Below are 27,658 nucleotides of genomic sequence, written 5' to 3'. Positions count from 1 at the left end.
CAGAAAAGACCCCTTAAACATGTATTTTCTGCTACTTGAAGTGCATCTACTCATATTCCACTGCCATAGTTCACTAAAAGGATACACTTGGCCTTGTAGTGTTCCAGGACCGATTGAATGTGAGTGGGCCTGAGTGGGCGTGGAAAATATCCTGTGCTAAATATCGCTTTGTTAAAAGACAAAATGTTCTGGGTTATGAGTGAGTGCCAAGTAAGCCTGGAATCCAGTTGGATCCCCAAATAGCTGAACTTATCTACTTGGCTAATGTGATGGCTGTCTATTACATATTTCATTGTTTTCGTACTGGGAGGTCCAAACTTCAGGACATGTGACTTCGAAAAGTGTGTTGTCAAATCAATACCATTCATAATACTAATAAAAATATTAAGAAGTTTTTGCAGGCCTATCACTGCCCGAGCAATTAAAACTGTAACGCCTGCATTACGCAGGGCCAGTATGGAGCGGCCTCCCACTTTAGGGTCCTCCACATCTGGGACTATCAAGGCTTGCTCTATTTGATTAATAATAAAAATAAATAAAAAATGAGCTAAAATACAGCCTTGCCGGATCCCCCTACCAGGACAAACCCCATACTGTAGGTCATATAAAAAGCCTCTCTCCTCAGCCCAGGCTATCAGGGAAATCGGACGTAAGAAAACAGGATCTGGCCTGTTGCCCCTTTTTAAAGACAGGCACTATTATTAATTGGGACCAGGTTAATGGGAGAGTTCCAGTAACTGCTGAATGTATATGTAATGTCAACAAAGGGGCCCACAGATCTATACAGGTTTTTAAAAGGTACCCTGGTATCCCATCTGGCCCGGTACTTTATTTGATGGAAACTGAGAGATGGCGGCTCTGACCTCTGATAGAAAAAAGACAATGTGCTGGTCAGTCCTCAAATCCCACCCACCTCAGACATTAAGGTTATAGATGGCCTTGAAATGATCAACCCAGGCCTGAGATTAAATAGTACAGGCCTGGTTAGAGAGGTGATCATTACTAAACAGAGGTGAATTGAAACACTCCTAAAGGCTGAGCTATCACGCTGACGACTTGTAGTTAGTCACTTATCCCACAACTCCTCTTTAACCACATCGCTGCTTGCAAGTTTCCCCTCCTGTGCTGGACAGCAATAAAAACGGGTGTGGTCATGACGAGCTCAGCTCGTCATGAGCACAGGAGCACTGTACTGCATGACGAGCTGTGCTCGTCATGAGCATGGAAGGGGTTAAGCTGGGTTTTACACTCCTTGCAGATCATTCTAAAAGCAGCCCTGGCCCTTTCATTTCCTCTTGGCAACAAAGCCTCAATGCAGATGTTTCCACAAATCCGTATGAGTTTTAGAGCACCGGCTGTCAAACCATCTTTTTATATATGTTACCGGGGGTGGAGCAATCTTACAAAGCACGGATTTAATATATAGAATGATTTTAGGATACTTTGAGGTGATTCTTCATCAGACAGGCAGGAGTGAAAATCAGCTTGACATGCAAGAATCAGGTTTTGGATCAAAACTAAGGCAACAATGGAAGTCCTCCTCACCCTTCGACCCTGATTAGTCGAGGTGATGGGATCCTTATGTAAGGATACTACTCCTAAAGATTTTTTGTCACAATGATATAAAGCTGTTAATGGATTGCAATAGCTCAGGTTGTGCTTTAAAACCTTGAATTCTAAAAGTGCAGAAAAAAAACAACAAGAAACATGAAAATAATCAATGATAGAACAGTGCCCCCCTCCCTTGAATGTAGGTATATGCTTACTCAAGTTGTTCTGGCTGATAGTCATTAGATTTGTTAAATTAAACTAAGAAATTAGGCAATTAGCAACATCACCTTGACGGATATGTTTAAAATGCACCTGAATTTCCGGTGACTTCTCAGAATCTAAATCTCTATAGATTGTACAGGATTAACAAGGATGTAGATTAAAATCCCTGGCAACCATGATTACAGTTAATGGGGCCTCTGATTGGTAAAAATCTTCACTAAATATTATAAGACTAGTGATGGCATCTGGCTCATTATTCCAAGTAGCTGTTTTATAGAAATTAATAAAAAGCAATCTGCACATACTGGGAAATGATAAAAGGATGCCCAAAGTGGTCTTGAGGTTTGATTTCAGGACCTCTACTTTACAGCTGTGGACTAGTTGTATTAGGGTGGTAAGACCACCTCTAGCACTTCCACTGGCACTTGCTTGAACTGAATATGAGGAGAAACCATCCAAATGTAGGCAACCCTCTACGTCCCATGATTCCTGTAAACAGATAAAATCAAAATTCTTCATCTGCTTGCTCTGAAACCCAGCTACGTTCCAATTGAGAACGTAGTCTTGACTAAAAGTCTCTGGTGCCAAGTTAGAGTATCAGCACTGGGAATGGAGCCAAGTCAGTCTGGGTCTTGTAAGATTACTCAGGGTTAAATAACGGTTGCTACGTTGAAGAGTGGTCGTATAAAAAAAAACAGGCAGATTGGTTATCTCATGACATGGTTTTTTCTGGAACAGACGCCATCCATTCTGAGGTGGAACTTCATTGCTGTGTGGCGGATAAAAAAAAGCCCAAAGGGAGAACTGAAATGCGATCCATTGATGCACCTTTTCCCCCAATGCATGAAGAGTTGAAGCAGCTTGTGCAGGATTCTTAAAGTTCACTATTATACAATCACCTGCTGAAGTTTTGTGGGACTGACCTATCCAACCAACCCTCCGAGCCATTATGAGTTCTTCTGCCAGAATCTGTGTGAGAGGCTGGTAAGCATTCACCCTTCTTGACAGCCAGTGGACCACATATTTCTTAAGCTTAGCATAGTTTACCTGTGCATTCTTCCTCAAAGGAGGTACATCCATCAATACAACAATAAATTCAAATTCAAATTCAAATAAGCTTTATTCGATATTTCATAAAATATCATACAAGCATACAATTACAGAAATAATTTAAAACAAACAATTTGATCAATTCATTAAAATAAGTAAATAGAAATGGAAAAGTGTGTCGGAGAAATCATTACCATTTAAAAAGCAAGATCAGGAGAACCAATCTTAGCATGATTAAAAGTTAATTAAAAAAGAAGAAATCTAAAAAACAGCATATTTAGGTAGGGCCTTGCAGAGATTTCCTAAATTTGATCAACAACTTCAAGTACTGTTCCATGATACCTATAACTTCTTTATCCTCTAGCGTCTGTAAGCGCTCATACGCATCCTTGCAAGTCTGTTTAGTAGGGGTTTTAATAATGTTTTCCTGGGAATCGCGTAATAAGTACAAAATAGGATGGTATGGATATTTGATTGTACAGAGGTATCATCACATGGGCAAAAACTCAGATTTCGAGACCAATCACTTCTTACTGGAAAAGTTATAAGACGAAAAAAAGAGCCCAGTCTAAATCTGGCAAGAAGCATTCAAGCATAACAAGAAAAATCTGTAGACAGGTATGCTTGGAGGCCCTTGTGCTGCATCACCCTTTGGTACGCCTGGAGAGTTGTATTTTGTTTTTGATGATTCCATCTTTTAGACTCCAAGTGATCCAATAGAGTTTTTCTTAAGTTTTTTCTAGATATAGAAACCAAGGTCAATGGATCAGAAAAGTACTCTGGGTGACCAATTTCCACAAAAAAGTTTTTAACATAGACCAGCCATTTCGTATGTCTTACCCCCTCCTGTTTGAGAATGTCCCGTATCACTTCGCGATTTAAGTCTGTTTCAGTAGTGGTCCAGATTTTATGCCACAAAAGTGGGGGTTCCACTTTAATTAAATCAGAAATAAATGATAAATCTAACTCAATATGCATCATGTATACGGAAGTTGATTTAGGTGTTGCCAATAAATACCTTAGGAATTTGTTTTCCTCAATTTGAATAGAGGTAATGTTTTTTTCGATGCCCCAAAGGCCAGCCCCATAAATAGCTGTTGAAATACATTTTGTTTTATATAAAATAATTAGCTGTTTAACAGGCCTCCCACCTATTCTTCCGGCAAAGTCTCTGAGCCCACCAACAGCTCTAACAAGGGCAAGTTTTCTCATTATAACTGCCGACTTCCAAGATGTATGTCGATTTACAGGAATGCCCAAATACGTAAAATTGTCCACTGTCTCTAGTCTTTGCTCCTCAATATGAATGGGGCATGATCTTTTGTTTATCTTTTTATTACAGACCATTGAGTAGGTTTTCTTAATGTTGACTCTCAGACCTTTATCGTACATGAAATCCCTGAATGCCGTGACTGCTTTTTGTAACCCCACTCTAGTTTGTGAAAGTATAGCCGCGTCATCGGCATAGAGCAAGATAGGGATTGATTGGCCTGCCACCTTGGGATAATCGCATTCGAAGTTTTTAAAATGATCTCCTATTGCGTCTATGTAGAGGGAGAAAAGCATTGGGGCTAATATACATCCCTGCCTAACCCCTCTATATATGGAGAATCTTGGCGAGCACTCTCCTTTTGGCCCGTATCTAACTCTAGCTCCTGCGTTTCTATACAAATTCTTTATAAAGATGAGTATACAACAATATACTGGGTGACCACCAGAGATAGTTGGATGTTAATATCAGAAGAGTGATCCACCAAATGAAGATTTTGGGATGTACTAGGAGCTGCCGGCCCTAAATTAGAATGATTCCTTTGAGCACGCCCTTGGCTGGGACTGAAGTTAGCCGACCGGGAATATCCCCGGCTATGCAAGAGGGAGCAAATTGAGGATGATTACAGATGCTCGAAGGCATGGGTATTGAGATTCCAGATGGAACCTGAGCCTTGGACAAGGGGAATGCTCCTGCTCCTAAGTTATCAGCAACTTCGCTCAGAGGGATTCTAAGAGGAATTCTAGGACCTGTATTTGACATGGTTCTCACAGATTCATGGGGTGGCTTCTAATACTTAGTTGTATATTGTCCACAGACCCTTTTAGGGACCTAACTGTTTCCTCTAGTACAGATATTCGAGAGCCAAAATCATTTAGAGCCACAAGCATCTTTGTTTCAAGATTTTTCAAGCATGCCATAAGAGAGCCCCCTGTTGTGTCCTGCCCAGGAGCTGTAATTATATTGGAAGCAGATATAGCTGAAATCTTCTTAAGGCCAGTTGTGGTCTTCCTGCTTGACTTTGGAGAAAGAGGTTGTGCCGGAGTAGATGTTTTACATCAAGCACCCATTTTACTGGGCTTATCGAAGCATTTCAGTATAGCATTACTATCAATAGGCTGTACAGGACTGCTCAGAAACCCCAAATATTTGATGCCTAATCTCTACTGACGACGGATAATGATCCAGAAACACGTGCATAGAGATGGCCAGTACAACTTTGTAATTACACAAGACAATCCTGCAAGCACACACGCTTGGTGAACTGCATTGACCACAATGCTCAGGGGCGACCCGCTGGGAGGTGAAGCAGTGTGATCCCACATTGGTTTCCTGATCAATATGCTGTACAGCCTGGGTGCTGGGAGAGCTTGAAGAGCTGGTCAAAGGATCTTGTAACTAAGAAGCAGGCGGAAGAGATGCACTAGTAGTAATGTTGACAGGAGCAGCAACTGCCTTGCTTTGCGCCCCTATATATGCGATAAAACACGATGATTAACAGCCAGCTCTATTTCGGCACTAGTAATCTCACCCGAGAGCGCCCCCACAGCTTGATTTAAGAATGTCAGTATGCTATTGCTAGCTCTATGTCTTTTTTCAGTCCCTTTAGAGGTTTCTGCCTTTCTCTTCCCCATCCTCAAAAAATCTGGCTAGGTCAAGGCTACAAGCTGGCAGGCTACAAAGAAAGGGGTACATCCCAGCAGGCTGAAAGGCCACAAAGTCAAGTGGTATACATCGAAAATAGCACCACTCACTGTTTCTAGATTCCAAAGTCCAAGGTCCAGAAGTCAGAGAGTGGGCCTACTCGAGTCTCTTCTGGGCGCTGACGGGTGCAGGCGGCCTTTTCAAAGTGCCTTCTGGCATGAAAAGGGTGGCAGCAGCTTCCTCTGGCTGGGGTTTGCAGTCCGCCCCCAGTCAGCTGCAACAACGGTACCCGCAGCCTGTTCAAAGCCTACATTAGCAGGAGGTTACTTCCACTGGAAAAAAGGTGGAGTGCCATTGAAAGAGAAACTTATGCTGTGGTCTGGTATCTAACAAAGTTATCTCAAACTGGTTAGCTAATGGACGAGGTTCTGCTTAAGCCATAGAGATTGGTGGGAAAAGCTCTGAGGAGAAGACATTTTGTGGCCACTAATATCATCTCATTGGGCAGGCATGTTTTCTTCTTTCACCTGGTCAGTTTTCATACCTTTAGATATAGAGGTCAATTTAGAGTGTGGTAGACAGAATTTAGGAAACTGCTGATAAAACGGCGATAATGGGCTTGATAATACGCCCTTGTTAATTCCCATAGAAGCCAATGTTCTGAGATTAACATGGGCTTCTATGGGATTAACAAGGACGCATTATCAAGGCCATTATCGCCGTTTTATCGGCAGTTTCCTGCCGATAAAACAGCGATAATTTTAACACTGGACCTTGATAATATGCCCCTTAGTCCTTTGGGATGGAATGGTGCATTACTACTACCATCCCGAGGGCTCAGCCTGTCCAATTTCATGATGTATGGGCCCATGAACATCTATCTGAATTGAAAAGAACAGTTCAGTGCTGTTCCAATCAATGTAGTAAACATTTGACGTACAGTGACACTATCCATGGTGACCAGCAATCAAATATAGACCAAACTACATACAGTGGGTACTTGACAGCAGTGTCCTGTGTGCAGAGTTAAAAAACGTCATCATCAATCCACAAAAATAGGGCTGACTACTCTAAAGAGGCACCTTGCCTCGCCTACTAAAAATATCCTGAGAGTGTGTAGGAGAGCAGGGTATAATTCAGGCATGATTCTTCCATAACTGTAACAATAACATCCAGTGTACAATAGTTGTGTCCTATATAACACAACAAAACAAATATGCATATGGTTTGTGGCATTATGTTTGCAACTGCTTCCACAAGAATCCAGCAATAATCGTTTATTATAGTACTCACACTGTGTGGCATCTTTGGCCCCCGCAACACTGATTGCTAGATTTTAGGTACTGTTTAACAACCGCAATTTGAAATTCTACACCCAGGACAGATCCAATTCCTTGAATCTTCATCTTCATCTTCATCACCTTAAAATACATTTATTATTTTCTTATATGACGTAGCTGTTTGATAAAACCGTATGTTTTTTACAGATCAGTTACTCTGCTTCAAGTCCACTCCTGAGTGACCGCAACCAATTCCTGTCCTTCTTCCGAACAGTCCCTAGTGATGACTTTCAGTCCAGGGGTTTGGCCCAGTTGTTGTTGCATTTTGAATGGACCTGGGTGGGCCTATTGGCCGACGATGATGACTATGGCCTACAGGGACTATACCTCCTACAAAAAGAGCTTGCCATGGCTGGTGCTTGTGTTGATTTTTCTGAGAACATTGTCACCAGTAGAGCTGACAAGAATGCCTTTCATATTGTTCAAGTCATCAAAAACTCAAGTGCCAATGCCATTGTTATTTTCTCCAATGCTGGCAGTTTAGTAGCTGTTATGGATGAGATGGTAAGACAGAATGTGACCGGGAAAGTTTTTGTCGCTACAGAGGGTTGGTCAACTTCGTCACTCCTAGTTGTGGAGAAATATTCAAAAGTTCTCGCTGGCACAATTGGGTTTGAAATCTATAGTGGAGAGATGCCAGGGTTTGAAGAGTATCTCACCAGCATCCACCCTTCGAAGAATGCAGATGATATATTTGTACGAGAGTTCTGGGAAGAAACATTTGGCTGTAAACTTCACAATTATAAGGGAGGCGTGACAACTGATCACTACAATGTCACTCAACTGTGCACTGGTGCAGAACGGTTGGAAAGGCTTCAAATAAATCCCAGTGGTGTCACCAATTATGGCCTTCCGTATAAAATCTACAATGCAGTATATTCCATTGCACTGTCTCTACAGGATCTGAACTCCTGTAGAATGAGTGGTGATCCTGTCAGTCTGAGGACCTGTGCAGATATCATGGGTCTCAAACCATGGCAGGTAAGATCTTAGAAATCTGATAAAAGTAAACAATAATTTATCAATTATCTTTTGATTTTTCCACATAACTAAAATGTATATTAACTTAGTTAGGTATGAGAAGTCTCTGCTACTGCAATTTTCATGAGATTTATTCAATAATATATTTATTGATGTCTTGCAAAGGATCAACTTCAACAACTCAATGATAGGCACACAATGTCAATTCCCTCATCACAGTAATTAGGCCCTCCATCCCCAAGAGTGCAGAGTCCTTCAAATTTGAAAGAACTTACTTGACAACATTTTGTTTACTTACACTAAACTGATGGGTCAGATCCATGGGCCCTTCTGCCAAAACATTGTAAATATTCTCTTCTGATCGCAATATCAGCAGAGACTTCAAATATATTGGACATACGAACAAACCAGCATAGGTGTTAAAAAAATTCAATAAGATGCACCATGTTGTAATTAATTCATAGTCCACTTTCATATGAGATTTTTTTCAATCCTCGCTATGTGATACAACTGGTGGTACCGATCCAGCAATGCTAGGGGTTCTGAACTCTACCATGTTGCTAGAAGTGTTTGCTTGGTTGTAAAAAGTGATATCAGGACTACTTTCTGTGTTCCAATGGCTGTTCTACAGTCAACATCTGTCCACTAACGCATGTTGTAGGGCTAGGCAGGAAATTGCACTCCATGATAAAAAAAACGTTGTCAAGGCAGTGCCGCAAAAGAATGCCCCTTCACCTGGATTCCTTCTAGAAAGAGCTGGGATGTGTCATGCCTAGAATGAGTACAGTGTCCACTGTATACAATTTTGAGACTAGGTTAACCCTGTTCATGCTTGTGGGTCATCTACCCGAATGCCTCATAGCACCCATCTATTTATCAACTAGGAACATGAGACTTAAGTCCCTCTATCTTCCATCTTGATCACTCCACTTGAGTGAGGCTACTTTTGACCTTGGTATGTGTTATATTTTCCATGATAGGGCCTTGTCTAAATCATCTGAATGCAAATGTTTCTGACAAAGTGTGAGACTTCTCAATGCTGCAGGTTGAACGGTGCTGTTGCAAACCTCACCCTGAATGGAACATCATCTACCATCTGCATGGATCAAGATAAAGTTTCACTGACCAATTCGTAGATTTTGTTACCTCTCTCACCATGGACTCCAAAGCCTAATATCCTCTTAAGTGACCTCAACCTCCACCTGGAAGACTGGACTGACCCCAGCTCAACCACACTCCTCGAAAGCCTAGGAAATCTCATACTCATGTAACATGTTGACAAACCCACACACTATTCCAGACACACCCTCAACCACGTCTTCATCACCTTCAGAGTCATCAAAATCACTGCAACCATGCCTCTCACATGGACCAACCAGCCATTGTTCACTTCCAGATCAATATTCCTCGCCAGTTAAAATCTGCCACTGCCAGCCTGGCAAGCAGTAGCTGGACCAGTATTATGGAATCGGACTAGCCCATACCCTACGCATGAACCAACCGGCCTCCACCGGCATTTTAAACAGCAGCATTGAATAAGTCAACTAGTGGATTGCAGACTGTGCAAACTCCCTGGCACCCCACAAACATAACAACCAGAAGATAATCTTGTTTCAAGGCAGATACTTGCCCGGTGCACCTTAGTGGGCACCGGGCAATCCCCCGGTGCGACGCACGGGTGGGGGCCGGTTAGCTGTACTAAAATCGGCCGAAAAATGGCCCCGGAAAATAGCTCGGCGGCACCTCCAACCCCCCGAGTGGGGAACGGGTGGCCGGACGAGCACTTTGCCAGGGTCGGTTGTGGTTCCCAGTCCGGCCCTGCCCATAGATCCAGTGCTATTTATTGGTTTCATAAACGCTCCTACTCACAACGTATTTCACTTGATCTTGAGGCCTATCGAGCTAAGGCTCAAAGTGCGGCACTTTTTGGGGCCAAACTCTGGGATTATGCTGACACCCAGAGACTTATTGTAGCTGGGGATTCTTTTATTAGATCACTTATTCCAGTCCCAGTAGCCACGCCTCTTTTACCTCTCTTTTTGGATATAGTTTTAAAGTGAATTGCGGATTTGGTGAAATTCAAGCCCTTGACCACTTGGGTATGCCAATTGTCAAAGTTTTATTTGCATAATTAGTTAAAATTGTTACAAAATTCGCATAATAAAATAAAAATACAAAATTTATTAAAATTTGGTAAAATTATTGTCTCTCGGCTTTTGTTTTGTTTAGGGACGGGTCCTCTGTGGTCCTAGGGCTAGGCTGGCCCTGTTTGCCCACCAACTGGATGGTCCTCCTGTTCTATTGATTCTAAAAGTTTTCTTGCTACTGCCAAGAATTTGACTCCACGGCATGCTAAAATTATATTGGAGCCACGGAGCCAGCTTGTGACTGCGTGTCTACAGGATCGAATGTTTAGAGCATTGAAGATGGGTTTCAATAAGAGTCGTCTCTGACTTATCAGGGCCGGACATAGGCAGAAAAGGTGAACAAGTGTTTCAGTTTTGTATCCGCAAAGGCGACATTGATTCGTCTGGTGTGGTGATTTCCAGGACGGTAGTAAATCCTTTGTGACATGCATCCCAATCCGATAGGCTGTAAAAGACTTTTTTAGATGTCCACTAAAGTGGGATGTTAAGTATGCGTGTATTTTTGGGGTTGTGAAGCAGTTCAGGATGGTCCAGGCATGCCGCCGTTTAGCCAGTAACTCTTTGTCCTCAAAAAAGGATTTCCATTTTGCTGCCGCGTTTGCTGATTTTTTTAAACTTACTTTATCTGTCCCTGATTTCCAAACGACTTCTAGCTCTAGCTTTTCCATGCAGAATGTCAGATACTTTCCCCAATTGTTCATGGTTTCAGTTTCCCCCCGTTTTTTAATTTCCTCCCAGCTTAGCCAGTCCAGGGAGTCTGGATCTGCAGATCTAAGTTTGTGGCAGAAGTTCACGAAGCCGCTCATGCTCCGGAATTTCTGATTTTGCAGTCCAAATTCAAGCCTGACTTGTGCGGCTGAAGCAGATTTAGGAAGATTGAAGACCGCTTTATAAATTTTAATTTGTAATTCATTTAAAAGGTCCACCTCCTTGCCACACCATGTGACTAAACCATAGAATAGGGTGGGCATAATCTGTGCTGCCATTGTTTTTAATAAGAGATTGTAGTTGGGGCAATCCATTTTTTCTTTTAGAGAGCGATACGCGAAGATTAAGGATTGGACTTTCGCTTTGAGTGCTATTTTGTGGTCCTTATAATTTGCTCCTTTTGTTATTGTAATTCCCAAGTACTTATAGTGCTCTTGTTCTTTCACTGGTGCCCCTTGGGCCATCCATTTGTACTTTAGGTTTTGCCGGTCAACTAGGCGGACCACTTTGGTTTTCTCTTTGTTAAGTGCTAGGCCTTCCCGTTCTAGGTACAGAGTTAATTTATTAATAGCTCTTTGTAAGCCAATTGGTGTCTTGCTCAATAGTACAATATCGTCAGCATATTGTAAGTAATGTATTGAGTTATTTGCCAAGAATGGTGAACAAGTGTGGTTATCTGCTGATTCGATCGCACTTGTGAGGTCAGAGAGAAAAAGGTTAAAAAGGGGAGGGGCTAATACACAGCCTTGCTTTAAGCCTTGGGGCGTTTGGATGCTGCTGGTGGTACTGCTTCCGTTTCCCAACTTCACTCTTACCCAGGTACGGTGATGTAGGGCTTTGATGGCTCTTAGAAGTTGGTAGGGCATCCCCCAACTCTATAATTTGCTCCACAAGCGCTCTCTGTTTACCCGGTCGAAGGCTGACTTGATGTCTATGAAACAGGCGTACAACCGTGTGCCATTTGTTATCGCTTGGTCCGTTAGGATAGACAGGCAGGTTAGGTTGGTTGTTGTTCCCATTCCTTGCCTGAAGCCTGTTTGATATTTTGGCATAATCTTTGTGTCTGATATCCAGGCTTGTAATTCACAAAGGATGCAAGAGGCGTAGAGTTTAGCCTCTACGTCTAGTAAGGATATCAGTCTAAAATTTGCGGGATTGCGATGATCGCCATGCTTAAAAATTGAATGGATAATACTTCCTTCCCAAGAGGCGGGTATCTCAGCGAGATTGTATATTCGATTGAACAGTGGCATTAGAATTTCTGCCCACAGATCCGGGTCATGCTTGAATATCGCGTTCGGTAGCCCGTTTGGGCCTGCTGCACACTCTGACTTTAGTCTTGAAATTATAGACCTTAGTTCAGTTTTAGTGATTAAGTCAACTGGGTCTGTTGACCCCTTCAGGGGTTTTTCCTGGTTGGGTTTTCAATGGTCCTTCTTCGTCGCTCCTTTTGGTTCTTCCGTGTTGGCTTTAACTGCCCCTGAATCATTAACGAAGCCTGAATCTGTATTGCTATATAGGATTTGCACATGTCTGATCCAACTTTCTGCTCCAACCCCGGCTTCTTGTAGGATTTTTGCCCCTTGGTTAAGCTGGTTTATGATGCCCCAGAAGACCCTGCTATTAGGTTGTTTTCCCGCAATTAGCAGTTTGTTCCAAATAGATTCTTTGTATGAATACTTTGCGGCCCTCAAAGCCTTCCTGTAGATGTTCCTAGCTCCCCTCAGATTAGATTTGTTTACCACTAGCCTCGACGTTTTTTGGCTTGCGACGGCTCGGTCATCCTTAGCGACCTTTCTTTTTTTGGCTCTTAAGTCCATATTGAACCATTCTTGATGTTGAGGTTACTGTGCTTCCCTTCCCTTGCAGGGAACTTTTGCTGCAGAACTCTAATCATTTGCTCCCAGCTTATTACGAGGTCCTCTTCCTGATGAGTTCCAAGATTGGCTATATGTGCTTTTACTGAGTCCGTAATTTTGCCCAACCCCTCTCCGTGCCATTTTAATTTTTTCAGGTTGAACTTTAATGCGTGATGCCGAAGTGCGGTCGTTGTTGGCGCCGTACTTGGTGAGATGATCAAGGTTAGTATTTGTGGGAAGTGGTCACTTTCTACCCGATGTTCTATTCGGAATGATTTGATGTTGGGGATTAATTCATCGCTTACTAAGGAGTAGTTGATTATTCAATGGACCCTGCCGCTCAAGTATGTGACCGCTGCCGGCATGTCCCCCTTAGTGTTGCCATTCATAATCACCAGACCGTGATCTTTTAATCTGGATGCTAATTTTTTCCACTACTATTTCCTGTCATCTTCGCCTTCGCCTTGTTTTGATCAATAAGGGCGTTGTTGAAGTCCCCGGAAATTACCAGTGGGTATTGCGAGTAAGTTCTTTGCATGGACTTGATAAGTGACAATAACGTTGCATGTTTTTCTTTTTGTGCCTTTTTGTCGGGATGGATGTAGACATTAAATATTAGCAATTTCCATGGTTCAATCCCCGGTGGCGATACTTCGGTGATTTTGATCACTTGGGCCCACTTCAGGCTAACGTCTATCTCCTCAGATGCCCAGTTATATTTATGGGTTACATAAGTTGATAGTCCGCCGCGGGGATGGCCGTGCATGGAGAGTCTTTCTGCATATATTTGGTGTTCATGGAAACCTTGGACTGGGGTTGATTGCAGTTTCCAAGATTCCTGAATCAAAATGATGTCTTGTCGTTGAAAAAAGACTCAGGTTTCACTATCATGGGCCATTTTTCGAAAGCCATGCACGTTCCATGAACAAATTGAAACTGATGAATTCTTTGTTAGATTCTGGGGGAGCATTTAGTTGCTCTGGTTTAAGGGGCATTTTGGATCTGGGTTAGGTAGCTTTATTGCCAAGGACATTAGGTATCCATGACCAATCCATTCTATCTGCGTGGTGAAGACCGTTTCTTTGAGCTTTACAACTTACGCTTGTTGGCTCTATTGTAGAAGCCCTGGCGCCACGTAGACAAGAGGTGTGTTGACCTCTGCTCCCATGTCCCTTGTCTTGGACACTTGTCTTTGATTGTGGGGGATGGGGGTACCTTGGGCGCTTATGTCGCATTATAGATATTCCCCATGATTCAAACTGCGGTTTCTCAAGATATATCCTTTCTACCAAATCCTTTGAGGCCCAAGTTGTAACTGTTTCCTCGATGGCCCCATTGTTAGCGTTTTGTTGAATTTCAACAGAGTTGAGGTCCTGGGAACTGATTTCTTTTAAAGCCGGTAATTCATTAAACAGTTTTAGCAAGTTGCCTCGATTTAAGAAGTCCTGCGACCCCCTAGTTACATATTCGGGGATAAAAGTTAGCTTTAAGTCGGACAGCTCTGAGTAATTGGTTGGCTCCATTTGTGATGTTCCGGTTTTATAAAGTAGTAGGTTGCAAGGTTGCATTTTCTCATGAACGGGGAGAATTAGTTGTTGTTCTTGTGCTTTCTGTACCGCCTCAAATGGGTTTGCTATTTTTTGGGTTTGAGCTAAGTTGATTAACTTTGTTTGGGCCGTGCTTTGCTCCCTTCGTAATAACAACCATTTGCGTTCCTTTGCCAGAACTGTGATTCGTATGGGGGTTGAGGCTGTTTGAAATTCGAGTGTTGCCGCTGGGCCGTGAGGTTCATAAGCATTACTTTCCAATATGATAGATGGTTGTTGCTCAATAGTAATTTTTGTACCGGCATTGCGGCCCTCTTTGGAGTCAAGTTTAGAATCCAAGCTGTTTTTTACCCGGGCTGTGGTAAGCTCATGTTGCTCGGTACCTTCCTGTTTGACCCCCTGTTTTGGCTTTGTTTGTTCTTTTTCCGGTTCTGGAGCTTGTGATTGATGGTTCGGTATTGTGGGCGTATTACTGATTTCCCTTGTGGATGGGGATTTGGTTGATTTGGCTCCTGACCAGGGGCCATCGCCCCTTAATATGAGTGAAGTGTTTGGATGGTCGAGTCGGTCTGGGTGAATTTCCTCACTCACTGACGGCCCATTCAAAAAGTTGGATTTTTTTTCTTTGAGGGTATTGGTGTTAAAGATGGGAAAAGTTTTGCCCTGATCTGTATTTTGTTTGTTCTTGTATTTGAGCCTTGCCTTCCTTGCCCTTTTCCTTTGTCTCTTTGTTAGATGCTCCTAAAATGTGGATTGGTGGGATGACTCAATTTCTTCAATGTTTAGGTCTCCTTTATCTGGGCCACATTCCTTTGGTAATGGTACTTGGTCCTTTATTAGTTCTCTTGTCTTTGGGCCGTTTGTGAGATTTCTCTTGAGTGTTTGTGAATTCTCCGGGGTTGGCTTAGTTTCTGTCATCTGGCTGTGGCCACGGGATTGTTTTACTTCCCCTAAAATGTCCATCAAAATGGCCGGGAGGCTTGCCAACTTTTCAATGATACTTTCACATCCGCAGGTTCGTTGTTGGTTGCTCCAGCTGGGTTTGGGCTCTAATTTCCCCTGAGTTGACAGGGGCAATGAAAGGGAGTCCAATTTTGTATTTATACTTGAAATATGCCCCGCCATCAAAGTGATGAGGTCGATCTGGACTTTCATTTTGTTTGATTGGAAGTTCAGCGCCCTTATTACTTGGTCTAGAGTGCTTAGCAAGGGTTGGGTCCATGACGTGGCGGGCTCGGCATTTTGGGTTTTACTTGGATCCTTGGGCTCTAAGTCCGACGCGCTCCCAGATGAGATTGTAATTGGGTCAGTATGGGCGTGGTGTGGTTGGTTTGCCTGCATGATGAAGCTGTCAATTATGCGTCCTTTTTGTTGGTCACTATTTGGCCCTAGGCCGTGCGGGGTTGAGACCCGCATAACCGGACTCAGATGTCGGCCGTCAAAACCGTATTCTTCTCGTGGCGTTCTTCCTTGTGAGTCGATATACTTAATAATTCTCTCTGAGAGTACCTCAAGTTGGGAGTCATTGGATAGGAAGAGAGGCTTTAACCATGGGTCTCCTTCTGGCCCAGATGTGATGGATTGGTTATTATTGTCTGTATTAGTCTCCTGCTCGCTCTTGCTTGCCGTTCCGTGGTCTCTGTTCTCTGGTGGCTCTATGATTGCCTCACTTTTATTCTGGCTCGGCCTGATGTCCTTCACGAGGCATTTATCTGTGGTGTTCTTTTCGGCGTTACCTCCCTCTGTTTCATTTGTGGCTGCGGGTGTGTTGGAACCATGCACCTGGGCGATGACTAACTCTTGTTTGCCTTGACAGTTAGTGCCCAAAACCGGTGGGGGGGCTGCGCACCCAGTATCGCTATGTGGCATATTCTGCAAATTATTGGCCCGGGGGGGAGGGTGCGTTCAATGGCGCGATGGGGCTCGGTAACTTACCCACCTCCGCGGTCTGTGCGTAGATCGCCGCCATTGGGTCCTTGAGATAAAAAAAATTTAGGAGTCCAGATTTCCGTGTGGTGTCTGGTTTTCACTCAGGGGTTGGTGCAGATACCAGCCTCTCCCTGGGGTTTAATTCAGGCCCTATGCCTGATGACGCATTGGGTTCTGTGGTTGTCTTTCTTAGTTTTTTTTGGGATTTTTTGTTCTCCACGGGTTGTCGCATTTTTCCCGATCTCATTTCCCCCGTTGGGATCTCGCCGTCCCCTTGGCCCCCCATCAAGACTCTAGTCGTGGTTGGTGGTAATTATTATGATGTAGACTTGACGAGGTTGGGGGGTATGTGAACAAATGCTCAGTTAAATAAATGGCCCAGCGTCTCTCCTTGCAGCGGTCTAAATGCTCCGTGGACCGCCTCACCTGCCACCCTCGCCTCGGTGCAGGCGGAATAGACAATTTGTTCTAATTAGCCCCCTGTCTCTCCTCAGCTGTCTCCGTGCTGTCTCCGTGCGGCTCTACTGCTGCTGCTCTGCTCTGCTGTGGTCTCTGGGCTCCAGTCTCTGAGCGGATCCGGCACTGGTCGGCTGATCGGCACTGATCGGCTCCGGCAGGTCCGCGGCTCTGCGCAGCCCCCCCCGCCTCGCCTGTCACCTGCCGCCTGTAACACTCGCACTCGCCTGGGGCTTAGACTCTCTCCCCGCAAGTTTATGCAGGTTTTTAGACTCTTCAGGAGCCTCAGCCTTAGCTATCGCCTTAGCTATCGCCCGGCATCTCCTACAGCAGCAGGCAGCGGGCTCCGCGGTCGCGTCTCTGCGAGCTCCTCCTATTCCGGAAAAACACAACAATGTGGGGATGTGTCGGCTCTATCCTACACTTGGGTATGCAGCTGGACCACCCCTGATCTTTCAGTGTACCCTGAGTGCCTTGTCAATCTATTGGGTTCAAGAGGTGTATCTTAAATTTCCTGGTTCAAGTTTGTATCGAGCTGGTTTAGGAAGCTTTGGGCTGAGTAAGCTATGGGACAATCAAAGTGCTATTCATAGGTCAGAGATGGCAAGACTGAAACATATTTATTTGAAGCATGTTCTTTAAAGGCAGATATTAAGTGGGTCCACTGGCAGTCGGACTACCCAGTTTTTAGAGTTTACACTGTATCATCGGGTTTGAAGCTTTTTTCGACTCCGCCTTTTGTAAGAAGCTGTGAGGTTTCGTTTAGACTGTTTACTGACAATGGTGTTTAACTCCAAATGGAATAATGATTTGTCTTCTGCTATTTGCCCAGTTTGTGCTCAAACTTCTGAAACTGTAAAACATGTTTTTTTGCTTTTGCGCTGAGTACCGAAATGTGTGTCTAAAGTGGATACTGCAGATTTGTCGAAATATTGATACTCCTCACTTTATGGGAGCCTTCAGAGTTTTAAAAACAGACAATCAGCCCTATTGTTTTTGCAGTTACCCGCTTTTTGTTCAGTGCTTGAAACAAGCAAGCTAAATATTTCGTCTTGAAATGTTGGGTGAAGTACTTTTAAATGTTTATGGTAGCGCGTTTAAGATGAGTCGGAAGTAGGATTTTTTTCAATTAATTGTTTTTTATGGGTCAGTGATGGCCTTAATAAATCTCAGCAAAGCAGCTTTTAATTCGCCAGAACCTCTAGCCTTGATAATTGTAAGTGTATTTTAGATTATTATACATCATATATTTGAACATTACATCACAATGAATTTATCTGACTGTATTTTGATAACAAACTTATTTATGATACACCTTGTTGTCCATAATGTGTTATTTTTGTTATTTGATGGTTCTAGATAACTGAATAAAGTATTTCTGAAACACTGACGGTGTTCATGACCCAAATGACCAACATCATCAGATCGCACAGCATTAACATTCTCTCCTATGCAACTGAGACCCAACTTGTACTTCCCCTTGCATAGATGACTCTTGTGACAAAAGACAACTTTGCCAGCTGCATGAGCACAGTAGCCTCCTGGAACAGATGCAACTGCCTCATGCTCAACTCAGACAAGACCAAACTTGTGATTTTCGGAAGGAAGACCTCTTTGTACGATTTCACCTGGTGATAGACAGACCTCGAACCCACTCAAACCTCCACCACCTAAGCATGAAACTTACGAACCATCCCAGACAACAAGCTCGACATGATAGCCCAAGTGAGCAGTGACATCCACCTGTTTCCACATCCTGAGGGTACTGTGAAAAATCTTCAAGTTCCTACCAGAGAAAACCAGTAAAGCTGTCACACAGACCTTCATAACAGCAGACGTAACTACAACAACACACTCTACTCTGGAATTACCAAACAGCTCCTGAACAAGTATCAAACCATTCAAACTCCTGCAGCAAGACTCGTCCTCAACCGATAAAGCAGCACACACCTGACATCGCACTTGAAGGAACTTCACTGGCTTCTCATACACAAATACAGTAATTTCAAACACCATACACACAAATACAAAGCACTACACAACATAACTCAACAGCCTCATACATTTCACCACACCTCCACTCATCCAAACTCTCACTAGCACATGTGCACTGCATATGACAAAAACAAAGCAGGAGGTTGTGCCTAACCCTGGGTGTAGTTTGCGTAGTAGCGCTACGCTTAGCTACGTGAAGTGCACTTTGCATTACACGCGCTATGCATAGCTACACGAACTACATAGTGCGGTAGGGAAATGCTGTTGGCACTGATTGCACAGTGCTGGATGCTTGTCCGCGCTGTGCAATCACTGCAAATGGTATTTTGCACAGTTCAAGCGGGCGTTTTCTGCTGCTCAAGTAGTTTTGTACTCGAGTGGAAGCTTTCTCAATGCGTACTGGTAGTTTCTCCTCGTGAGCGGCCACAAGCATACACCTCCACTCGCATTGAGAAACCTGATCTCCTCGCGTTGAGAATCTCACCGGGAGGTTTATTTTCTATGCTCGCTATCGGCAACTTGATGTTGCTGATCGCGAACGAGGAAAACGGCTCACCGGGATGTTGATTTTGCTCGCTCGCAGTCGCCAACTTGACGTTGAGGACCGCAAGCAAGCAAAAAATGGCCGCTACTCTACGCGTTTTTGCACTGTGCTACGTGCAATTCGCGTAGTAGCGCAAACTACGCATGCTCCACGAGCTTAGTACTACACCCAGGGTTAGTTGTGCCTTCTTGTTCATCTCTCCCAAAGCATGGAGCGACCTCTCACAGCAGATGAGAACCTCCTTATTGCTTCTTTAGCTCTGCAAGAAGCTGAAGACCTGGCTTTTTGAATAAATCACTTTGGTTGACATTCACTTAACCACCAGCTAAATGAATGGATACCCTGACAGGTGATTAGCATAGTATACATAACATAACATGACACAACTGTGCCAGGCCAAGTGGCACAGCTCATTATAGTGGAACCTAACCTTTTCTTCTAGGGTGAAGTCATATTTAACTTGCTCAAACAAATTAATTTTAGTTTTATTAATTACATTTCCCAATTCCAGGCATCTGCTGGCCTCCCACTGTCTAAAGTAAAGGACTCCTTGTCCAGCCCTGTCCTGATGTCTAAGATTACCCCTGCTCTGTCAATCCTCTTGAGAAATGGGAAAACGGATAGGTCACATCCGGTCAGTGCATGGTCCATGTGTATCATTGTTTCTCAGATTCCTCCCCACATGTAGGGTAACTGAGAGGCCCTATAGTAAGGGATCAATCTTCATGTTTAGGAGACAACAGAGATTGGCTGCACCCTATTTGCATTCTCTTGCCACTCTTCATAGTTGGGGCAGGTTTTTACAGCTTATCCAGAAATTTCTGCACAATTTGCTCTCTGTTCTTTATAGACTGATATTGTTAAAGGTCTGGTAATGCTGTTCTTCCTTGTGCTTGTGCTTCTTCCTTCCTAACATGATAGATGCTTTATCTCTACATCCTGTTCCTTTGTCTGCTATCAAGCGACAAAGTATTACTGCCTAAGTTCAGCATGCCTTTCACTTACCCTAAGGAAATTAATTTACTATTACTGACAGTCCCAGTCAAAGATAAGATGCTGGCCCTAATGCTAGAGGTCTCTGTTAGCTCTAAGGTGGTCTGGAATGGGATGGAAATATCTCAACTTTTGCAGTGTCAATGCCAAAAGATCCTGAGAGTGATAGATTCCAGATCACTTGAATTGTAAAATTTCCAACTTACAGACTGCTTTTGCAATCTCTTCTTTTGTCAGGATGTCAGGTGACTGATGCACTGGTCCCTTTGTCAACACTCTGTGTATCAGATAAATCTCTATTCTTTCAGCCTCACCCTCAACCAGGAGCACTGTAGACATATGCTTGACGTATTGTACTTGTGTCCGGTCCGGGGAGGACCTGGCCTGGCAGTTTGGTCTGGACTGTTTCCATGAGGCACAGGGTCAAGAGTGATTTGCATATGGCTGGGTCCAAACTGGAATGGCTTAGTGTGCAAACAAACAGTGGATTTAACCTGGATCTTTTGACTGGGGGATAATGTTTGAATTGTCAGCATTCCTTCCAACATTTGTTTGGTGTAACACTTTTCGCCCTAAGTGGGATGGGTATGCCCAGATGTGGGTCCCTTGCTCACTGTGCCAGTGTATTCAAGCTAGCCTGGCTGAAGAAGGGTGACATACCCGGAAACCAGTTCCAGGATGCTTGATTCCGGTCCACAGAGGACCTGGCCTGGCAGTTCGGTCAGGACTGTTCCCATGAGGCACAGGGTCAAGACTGATTTGCATATGGCTAGGTCCAAACTGTGGTGGTGTAGTAGGCAAATGAACAATGGATTTAACCCAGATATTTTGACTGTGGGAGAATGTTTGCATTATCAGCATTCCATCCATCATTTGTTTGCTGTAACACTTTTCGCCCTAAGTGGGATAGGTGTGCCCAGACGTGGGTCCCTTGCTCTCTGTGCCACTGGATTCAACCCAGCCTGGCTGAAGAAGGGTGACATACCCTGAAACCGGTCCCAGGATGCTTGTTTTCAGTCCAGGGAGGACCTGCCTGGCAGTTCGGTCTGGACTGTTCCCATGAGGCACATGGTCAAGACTGATTTGCATATGGCTGGGTCCAAACCGGGATGGCGTAGTGGGCAAAAGAACAATGTATTTAACCCAGCTCTTTTGACTGGGGGAGAATGTTTCCATTGTCAGCATTCCGTCCAACATTTGTTTGCTGTAACGCTTTTTGCCCTAAGTGGAATGGGTATGCCCAGACGTGGGTCCCTTGCTCAATGTGCCACTGGATTCAAGCTAGCCTGGCTGAAGAAGGGTGACATACCCTGAAACCGGTCCCAATATGCTTGTTTCCGGTCCAGGGAAGACCTCGCCTGGCAGTTTGGTCTTGACTGTTCCCATGAGGCACAGGGTCGAGACTGATTTGCATATGGCGGAGTCCAAACTGGGGTGGCATAGTGGGCAAAAAAACTATGGATTTTACCCAGATCTTCGGACTGGGGAGAATGTTTCCATAGTCAGCATTCCGTCCATCATTTGTTTGCTGTAACACTTATTGTACAATATTGGCACCCTTCTTCCCCCCCCAAAACTCAGCTCTCTGATATGAATATTTTTGCATCCAGATAGATTTACATGGTCCACATGTCACTGCTGGAGGAATATATTTTGTTCCTGTAGCCTTATTACTTCCTGATTCAAGACTTCTTTTTCCTAAGATCTGCCATCCTTGGAGTCTTCCAGGTGTAAAGTGTTTTGTGAAGCTCCTGTGCATCCTTTTTGACTTCCTACAATTCCTTCCCACATACCATCTGCAGGGTGCTGATGTTGTCTTTCAGGTCGTGGAACAGTTGCCAATAAATTAATGTGTGACTGCCATTAAAGGCACTGGGGGTCTCTCTGTGCTCTACCTTTAAAGTCCTACACTCACGGCACCAAAAGCTTTGTTACCCACCCATGTACCGTTTTTGGAGGATGAGGATTAGGCAAGCAGGTGATTACCATTCACTCAGAGTTGAGTTGCTTTGCCGCTGCCCACCTTTACTTGCAAAACAAATGCCACACTGTCATCACCCTTACATATTATTGCACATCTATCCTGCCCTATCTGTAAAATTTAATATGGAGTGGTGATACTGGACACCCTTCAGTTTCTCACTCATCTGCCCATCTGCCATTCCCAGATTGGTGCAACCTCAATATTTCTCCATCAAGAGCTGCTCCCCTCCTATCCACTGATTTGGAGATCCCACAGCACTGGCCACACTTTTGAGGTGTCATTCCCTATGATGCAACTGGCTCCAACCAGTCGGTGTAGCACCCTTGAGACACAACACCCCATTATCATACCATACTCATGCTGCTGGCTGCTTGCAGCTGGATTGGCAGTGTTTTATTGCCTTCATTTTTGTACTTTAGGATTAGGGGTAGAAATTAGTTATTCCAATGGTGTGGGGTCAAACATCATTTGAGCATCCACCAATGCAAACATTTAGTCTATTAGGAAACATTTAACAGGTAGAATACATGAGAAGACATGTGAGCAACTTTGGCTTAAGGAATAGCAAGTTTCTTTGTAATGTAGGACAGAGAAGTGCATGCCCAAATATTTCATGAAAGAATAGGAGGAAGGATTCCTACATAGAGCCTTATGTTTTTCAGTAGTTAGTCCTGTTTAACAAAGGTAAAAATGGTCCACGAAATGAAACAAATAGGGGATAATATATATAAAAATATATAGTATTTGAAGAATAAAGTTTAATGCGCTAAAGCATATTTACTCATCAATCATTCCTGCAGATCGTAACCTACTAAAAAATCAGCAGGAATATTTTCTTTCAGTAGATAAACTCCTGAAAATCTACGGCTGTCATATACTTAAACGAGCACTAATGGGACTATTTCAGAAAACATGGAGTGGGAAGTCTTGCAGATATTATATTGGTCAAAGCCCTGTAGTAAAGCTGAAATTAGAAGGAAAACTAGTCTAGGTTTTGAGTGATACCATCCAGTAATGGAAAGGTAACAAGTACAGGTTTAAAACAACAAATCCAGCAGACATCTATCATCTATGACTACCCAGAACTGTGGAAATCTATGTTTAGCTCACCAACAACTGAGTAGATTACATGTTCCCTAACCAATGCATAATGATGTTGTAGAAAAGACACTTATTCCATTAAGTTGTAACTAATTTATTGTTAGTAAGATTTAGCAAATTCCTCATCCACCCGCTCGCACTGGGGGGCATATTATCAACAAGTAGAGATATTTATCGCTAATTAGGCTTAGCGATGATTTTTTTATCGCTGAGCATCGCCGGAATTTATTGCTGAGATAACTTGCTATTAGCAACTTTTATCTCCAAAGTGATACATTTTCCGGCGATAGAGGCGAAATGCGTGGATATCGCTGAGAATACCGCGATATTCACGCATTAGCGACGAAATGCTCTTAGCCATGTTATCCACCTCCCATTGGATAACATGACTAAGAACTGGTCTGGGATGGTGTTAGTATTTGGAGATATTCGCGCTTAGCGTGAATATTCCCATCGCTACGCCTGCCTTGCTAATAGGCGATAGCAATGTTAGCGACTGTTTTCAGTCGCTAACAGTTTGGGTATGCCCACTTTGCATGTCATTAGCGATAAATATCGCTAACATGCAAAGCGGGCCCCAAACCGCTCGCTATCACCTAAAAGCTGTCGCTAACTGCTGTTAGCGACAGCTTGCTAATAGGGTGAAAGCGGCGAAAATTCCCTATCGCCACCCTTGATAATATGCCCCCCGGTGTCTGTCTCAACTGACAGAAATGGAACCCAGAGCCCCACCAAACCTTCCAAGGCCCCCCATCATTCCACAATTCACATTCCTTTTTCCATGTTACTCAGTCATTATAAGATACCACACAGCTCCTTTATTTTCTAATGAAACATATATCGGATTTTTCACTGACATAGACAACTATTTACAAAAATTATACAGATTATAAAAATTAAAAACAAAACAAACCCACATATACATAAATGACTGACATCTAGCCCGCTTTCACCTGACACCAGCTGTACACCGGTTGCTCTACGGTCCAGGGGGTCTACACCCAGGCTACCTGTTTTTGCAGTGCCCGGCCGCCCTTGTCCTCAGCAAGTGCCAGGAGGTGCTTCAAATATGCCCATCCGCACCAGGAAGAGACAGCACAGGGCCACCCCTTTGACATTTGCTCTCCAACTGCCTTCCTGGAATCATAAGGTACTGTCTCTTGTTCATGCCATCGTTAATTGATCTATATCTATACCTGTCTTCATCAGTTGTCCTGGTTGGTAGACCAAAGAAGCAGCAAGTGTTAACTCTGCTTGCTGTCGCACGACCTGGTTATATGTAAGATCTTCAGTCTCTGAGAGCTATATTCTACTGTTGACATCATAATTTAACGCTGCCACAGTCCAACAACTCTTGGAGCGATCTAATGGGGGAAAGGAAAGCAGCAGAGTGTGTGGGCAGGGGGTCATTGGAGAAAGGCAAGAAAGCAAAAAAGTCATCCAAACAAATGTGTAAAAACAATTGTGTCATGGATCGTATTGACTATTTGGTTAATGATTGTGAGGAGATTTTACTGTATTCCCCTACTGGAGATACCACTGATTGAAAAATGGACTGAGGCAGCGCTCCAACTCAAAGCATTAAGCCTAGAAAGGGAAGTGAGTGCAGTGAATGGTAGAACACCCTCTGATTGCCTAGGATCACACACGTACAGTAACGGTCTGAGAAGCAGTTGTATCGACTACATCCTCATCAATATAGAGAACTGGCCATCTCTTCTTGACATGGAGGTTTGTGCGAGGAACGAAAGTGACCATAACCCATTGTTGTTAAAATGTAAGGTATCCAGCCACTTAACATCCTTGCCCATAGCCAACGAAAGTGAGACTGCCAATGCTATTATAAGTAACAACATGAGAAGGGTCAAATGGTCAAGGATTGTTGAAAATGAAACTTTGCTTGTGAAAATGAAGGAAGTGGTGGCAAGTACACTAGATGGTCTACACAAACTCAACAACCAGGGTGACATTAATTCCAACATTACTCAAGTCCAGGCGGCCATGTTTGACAAGATTAGGTATTTCTTTGTCAAACCGCACAAACCAACCAATAGGCACCCATTTAAACATGACCACTGGTACAAAAAGGCCTGTAAGGAAGCCTATTAGCAACTATCCCAGGCAATCAATACTAAGGACATGGGCAAAATTAAAACAGCAGACAAAAACTATAAATCTACACAAAACAGCAGCAAAAAAGGAATGGGACGAATTATGGTGGCTAGAACTTTTACAGACTAGCAAAATGAAAAACATGCAATCATTTTGGCAGCTGGTAAAGTGGGGCAAAGGAGGTTTGGGCCACACACCCCAAAACCTCATAGCACCTGATCAGTGGGTCTCTTTTTTTTTAGGACCAATTTGCAGTTAGAGAGAACGTCTCTCCATTTCAAGTGCCTAACATAGATTCAACAGCAATTCTTACCATAAGGAAGGGTAGGGCCCCTGGCCCTGACTTCATCCCGGCGGACATGTTTTTATTTGATAAAGACAATTGGCTTCAGTGTATCCAGATACTTGCCAATTCGATAGCCAGTGGAGCTTCCATTCTTGACTCTTGGTGAAGAGCATAAATACTACCCATTTATAAAAGGGGGATTGTTCTAGCCCTAGAAATTATAGACCAATCAGTTTAATCAACTCTACCCAAAAGATCATGGCCAGGCTAGTGCTGAACAGAATCCAGTTCTGGATAGCAGAGAATAATATACCATCCCCATTTCAGGCAGGCTTCAGGGCTATTTTAAGTACAATCGACCAAGTCTTTTATTTTGTTTCAATCTACTGGCGTGTTGTACTATTAGCAGGTGGCACTATCTATGCTGCCTTTCTAGATCTCAAAGCTGCATTCAACATGATCCCGAGAAATAAGCTCTGGGCCGTTTTGAAAGATTTAGGGCTACCTTTAGAGCTCTTACAGCTTGTAGTTAAATTGTACAAATCTAACTATGTACAGGTCTGCTGGGGATCACAAGGAAACATCAGCCCCAGGATTCCAATCTCAAAAGGGATATGCCAAGGGTGCGTTTTGGCTCCCACCCTGTTCTCATTGTTTATAAACGGGGTGGTTAATTATTTTTTATCACACTGTACTGATGCTCCTTCTGTTGCAGGCGTAAAGGTCCCAAACTTATATTCGCTGATGATACCCCAATTCTATCAAAAACTCAAGTTGGGTTGCAGCGAGCATTAAGTCGTTTTGAGTCATTTTGCAAAGTACACGAGTTAGTAGTAAATGTGAACAAAACTAAATTCACGGTTCTGCACAAATATAAAGCAATTAAAGCAAGTGTTGTTATGAATAAGGACCACTGGATCAAACGGATATAAATACCTAGCTTGGAATAACTTTAGGCCGTAAACTAGACTAGAAACTCCAGATAGATCTAATGGCACTTAATCACACCCAGCTGGAAGGAGCACTTCTGAAAGAACATAGGCTCTCCCAGACTAAGCCCATTGGCCCTGTACTTAAGATATACAATACCAAGGTTATGGCTTCTATCCTCTATGGTGCGAAAACTTTGGGGATATGAGAAACTGTCCCCACAAACCCTGGCTCAAAACAGATTTGTGAGAGGTCTAATTGGTCTCCCCCAAAGCACACCACTCACACCCCAATACTTTGATCTAGGGTGTAACACTCTGGCAGAGGTTGCTAGATTTAGACCATTGGCCTAGTGGAAAATGCTATGGTCCACCCTGGAGTTAGCTCATTATGCCCGAGCGCTTAAAGATGTTAGAGAAGCTGACACCTGTCATAGGATTAGCTGGTTACAGAGGGTGAAAAGCTCCTTAGTGAACATGGGTATGAGCCATTTGTAGGAAGATCCGGCAAATAACTTGTTTCCCCCCCAAAAAGCTTTTAAAGAAGCATACTGGGCAATGATCAGAGCTGGTAATTTGAGTTCTTCTAACACTTCACCACTGACCAGTATCTTCCTGGGGCACAAGTCCGAACCAATGTATGAAGAATTTTGGAACTTCATAACAAAGCCCATTGACAGAAAACACTTCTTTCATTTTCGGATAGGTACACTACTGATCAAACAGTTCACCAAAACCTGGCACAACACCCTGGATAACAAATGTTCACTTTGTCAAAACGTGGATGAGGCAATATCTCACATTTTATTTTTATGTCAAGCATATAGCTCTCCACGGAGCAAATGGCTTAAACTAATTTGCTCCAATATGGGCACCAGGTCATGTGCCACTGCATTACGAATACTGAAATCAAGCAATCAGGAGGCCATTGTGGTTGCCCTAGCAACATTTCTAGGTTGGGTGTGGAGAATCCGACATAAGACTGAAAGCAAGTAGCGGGCGACAGTGAT

At 43.5% G+C, this 27,658-nt stretch overlaps 1 protein-coding gene across 1 annotated transcript in view; it reads left to right on the top strand.

Moving 5' to 3' along the window:
- The window catches only part of LOC144797891 (extracellular calcium-sensing receptor-like), a 148,803-nt gene that overhangs the window by 43,532 nt on the left and 77,613 nt on the right, over positions 1-27,658 (top strand). The window contains exon 4 of the mRNA XM_078668694.1: positions 7,225-8,058. Coding sequence (XP_078524820.1) covers positions 7,225-8,058 — 834 coding nt within the window. The remainder of the gene's footprint in view (positions 1-7,224; positions 8,059-27,658) is intronic.

Source organism: Lissotriton helveticus, chromosome 12 (genome assembly GCF_964261635.1).
Source record: "Lissotriton helveticus chromosome 12, aLisHel1.1, whole genome shotgun sequence".
NCBI classification, from domain to species: domain Eukaryota; kingdom Metazoa; phylum Chordata; class Amphibia; order Caudata; family Salamandridae; genus Lissotriton; species Lissotriton helveticus.
Note: the sequence above shows the minus strand (reverse complement) of the source record. Positions and strands in the feature narration are given on the sequence as shown.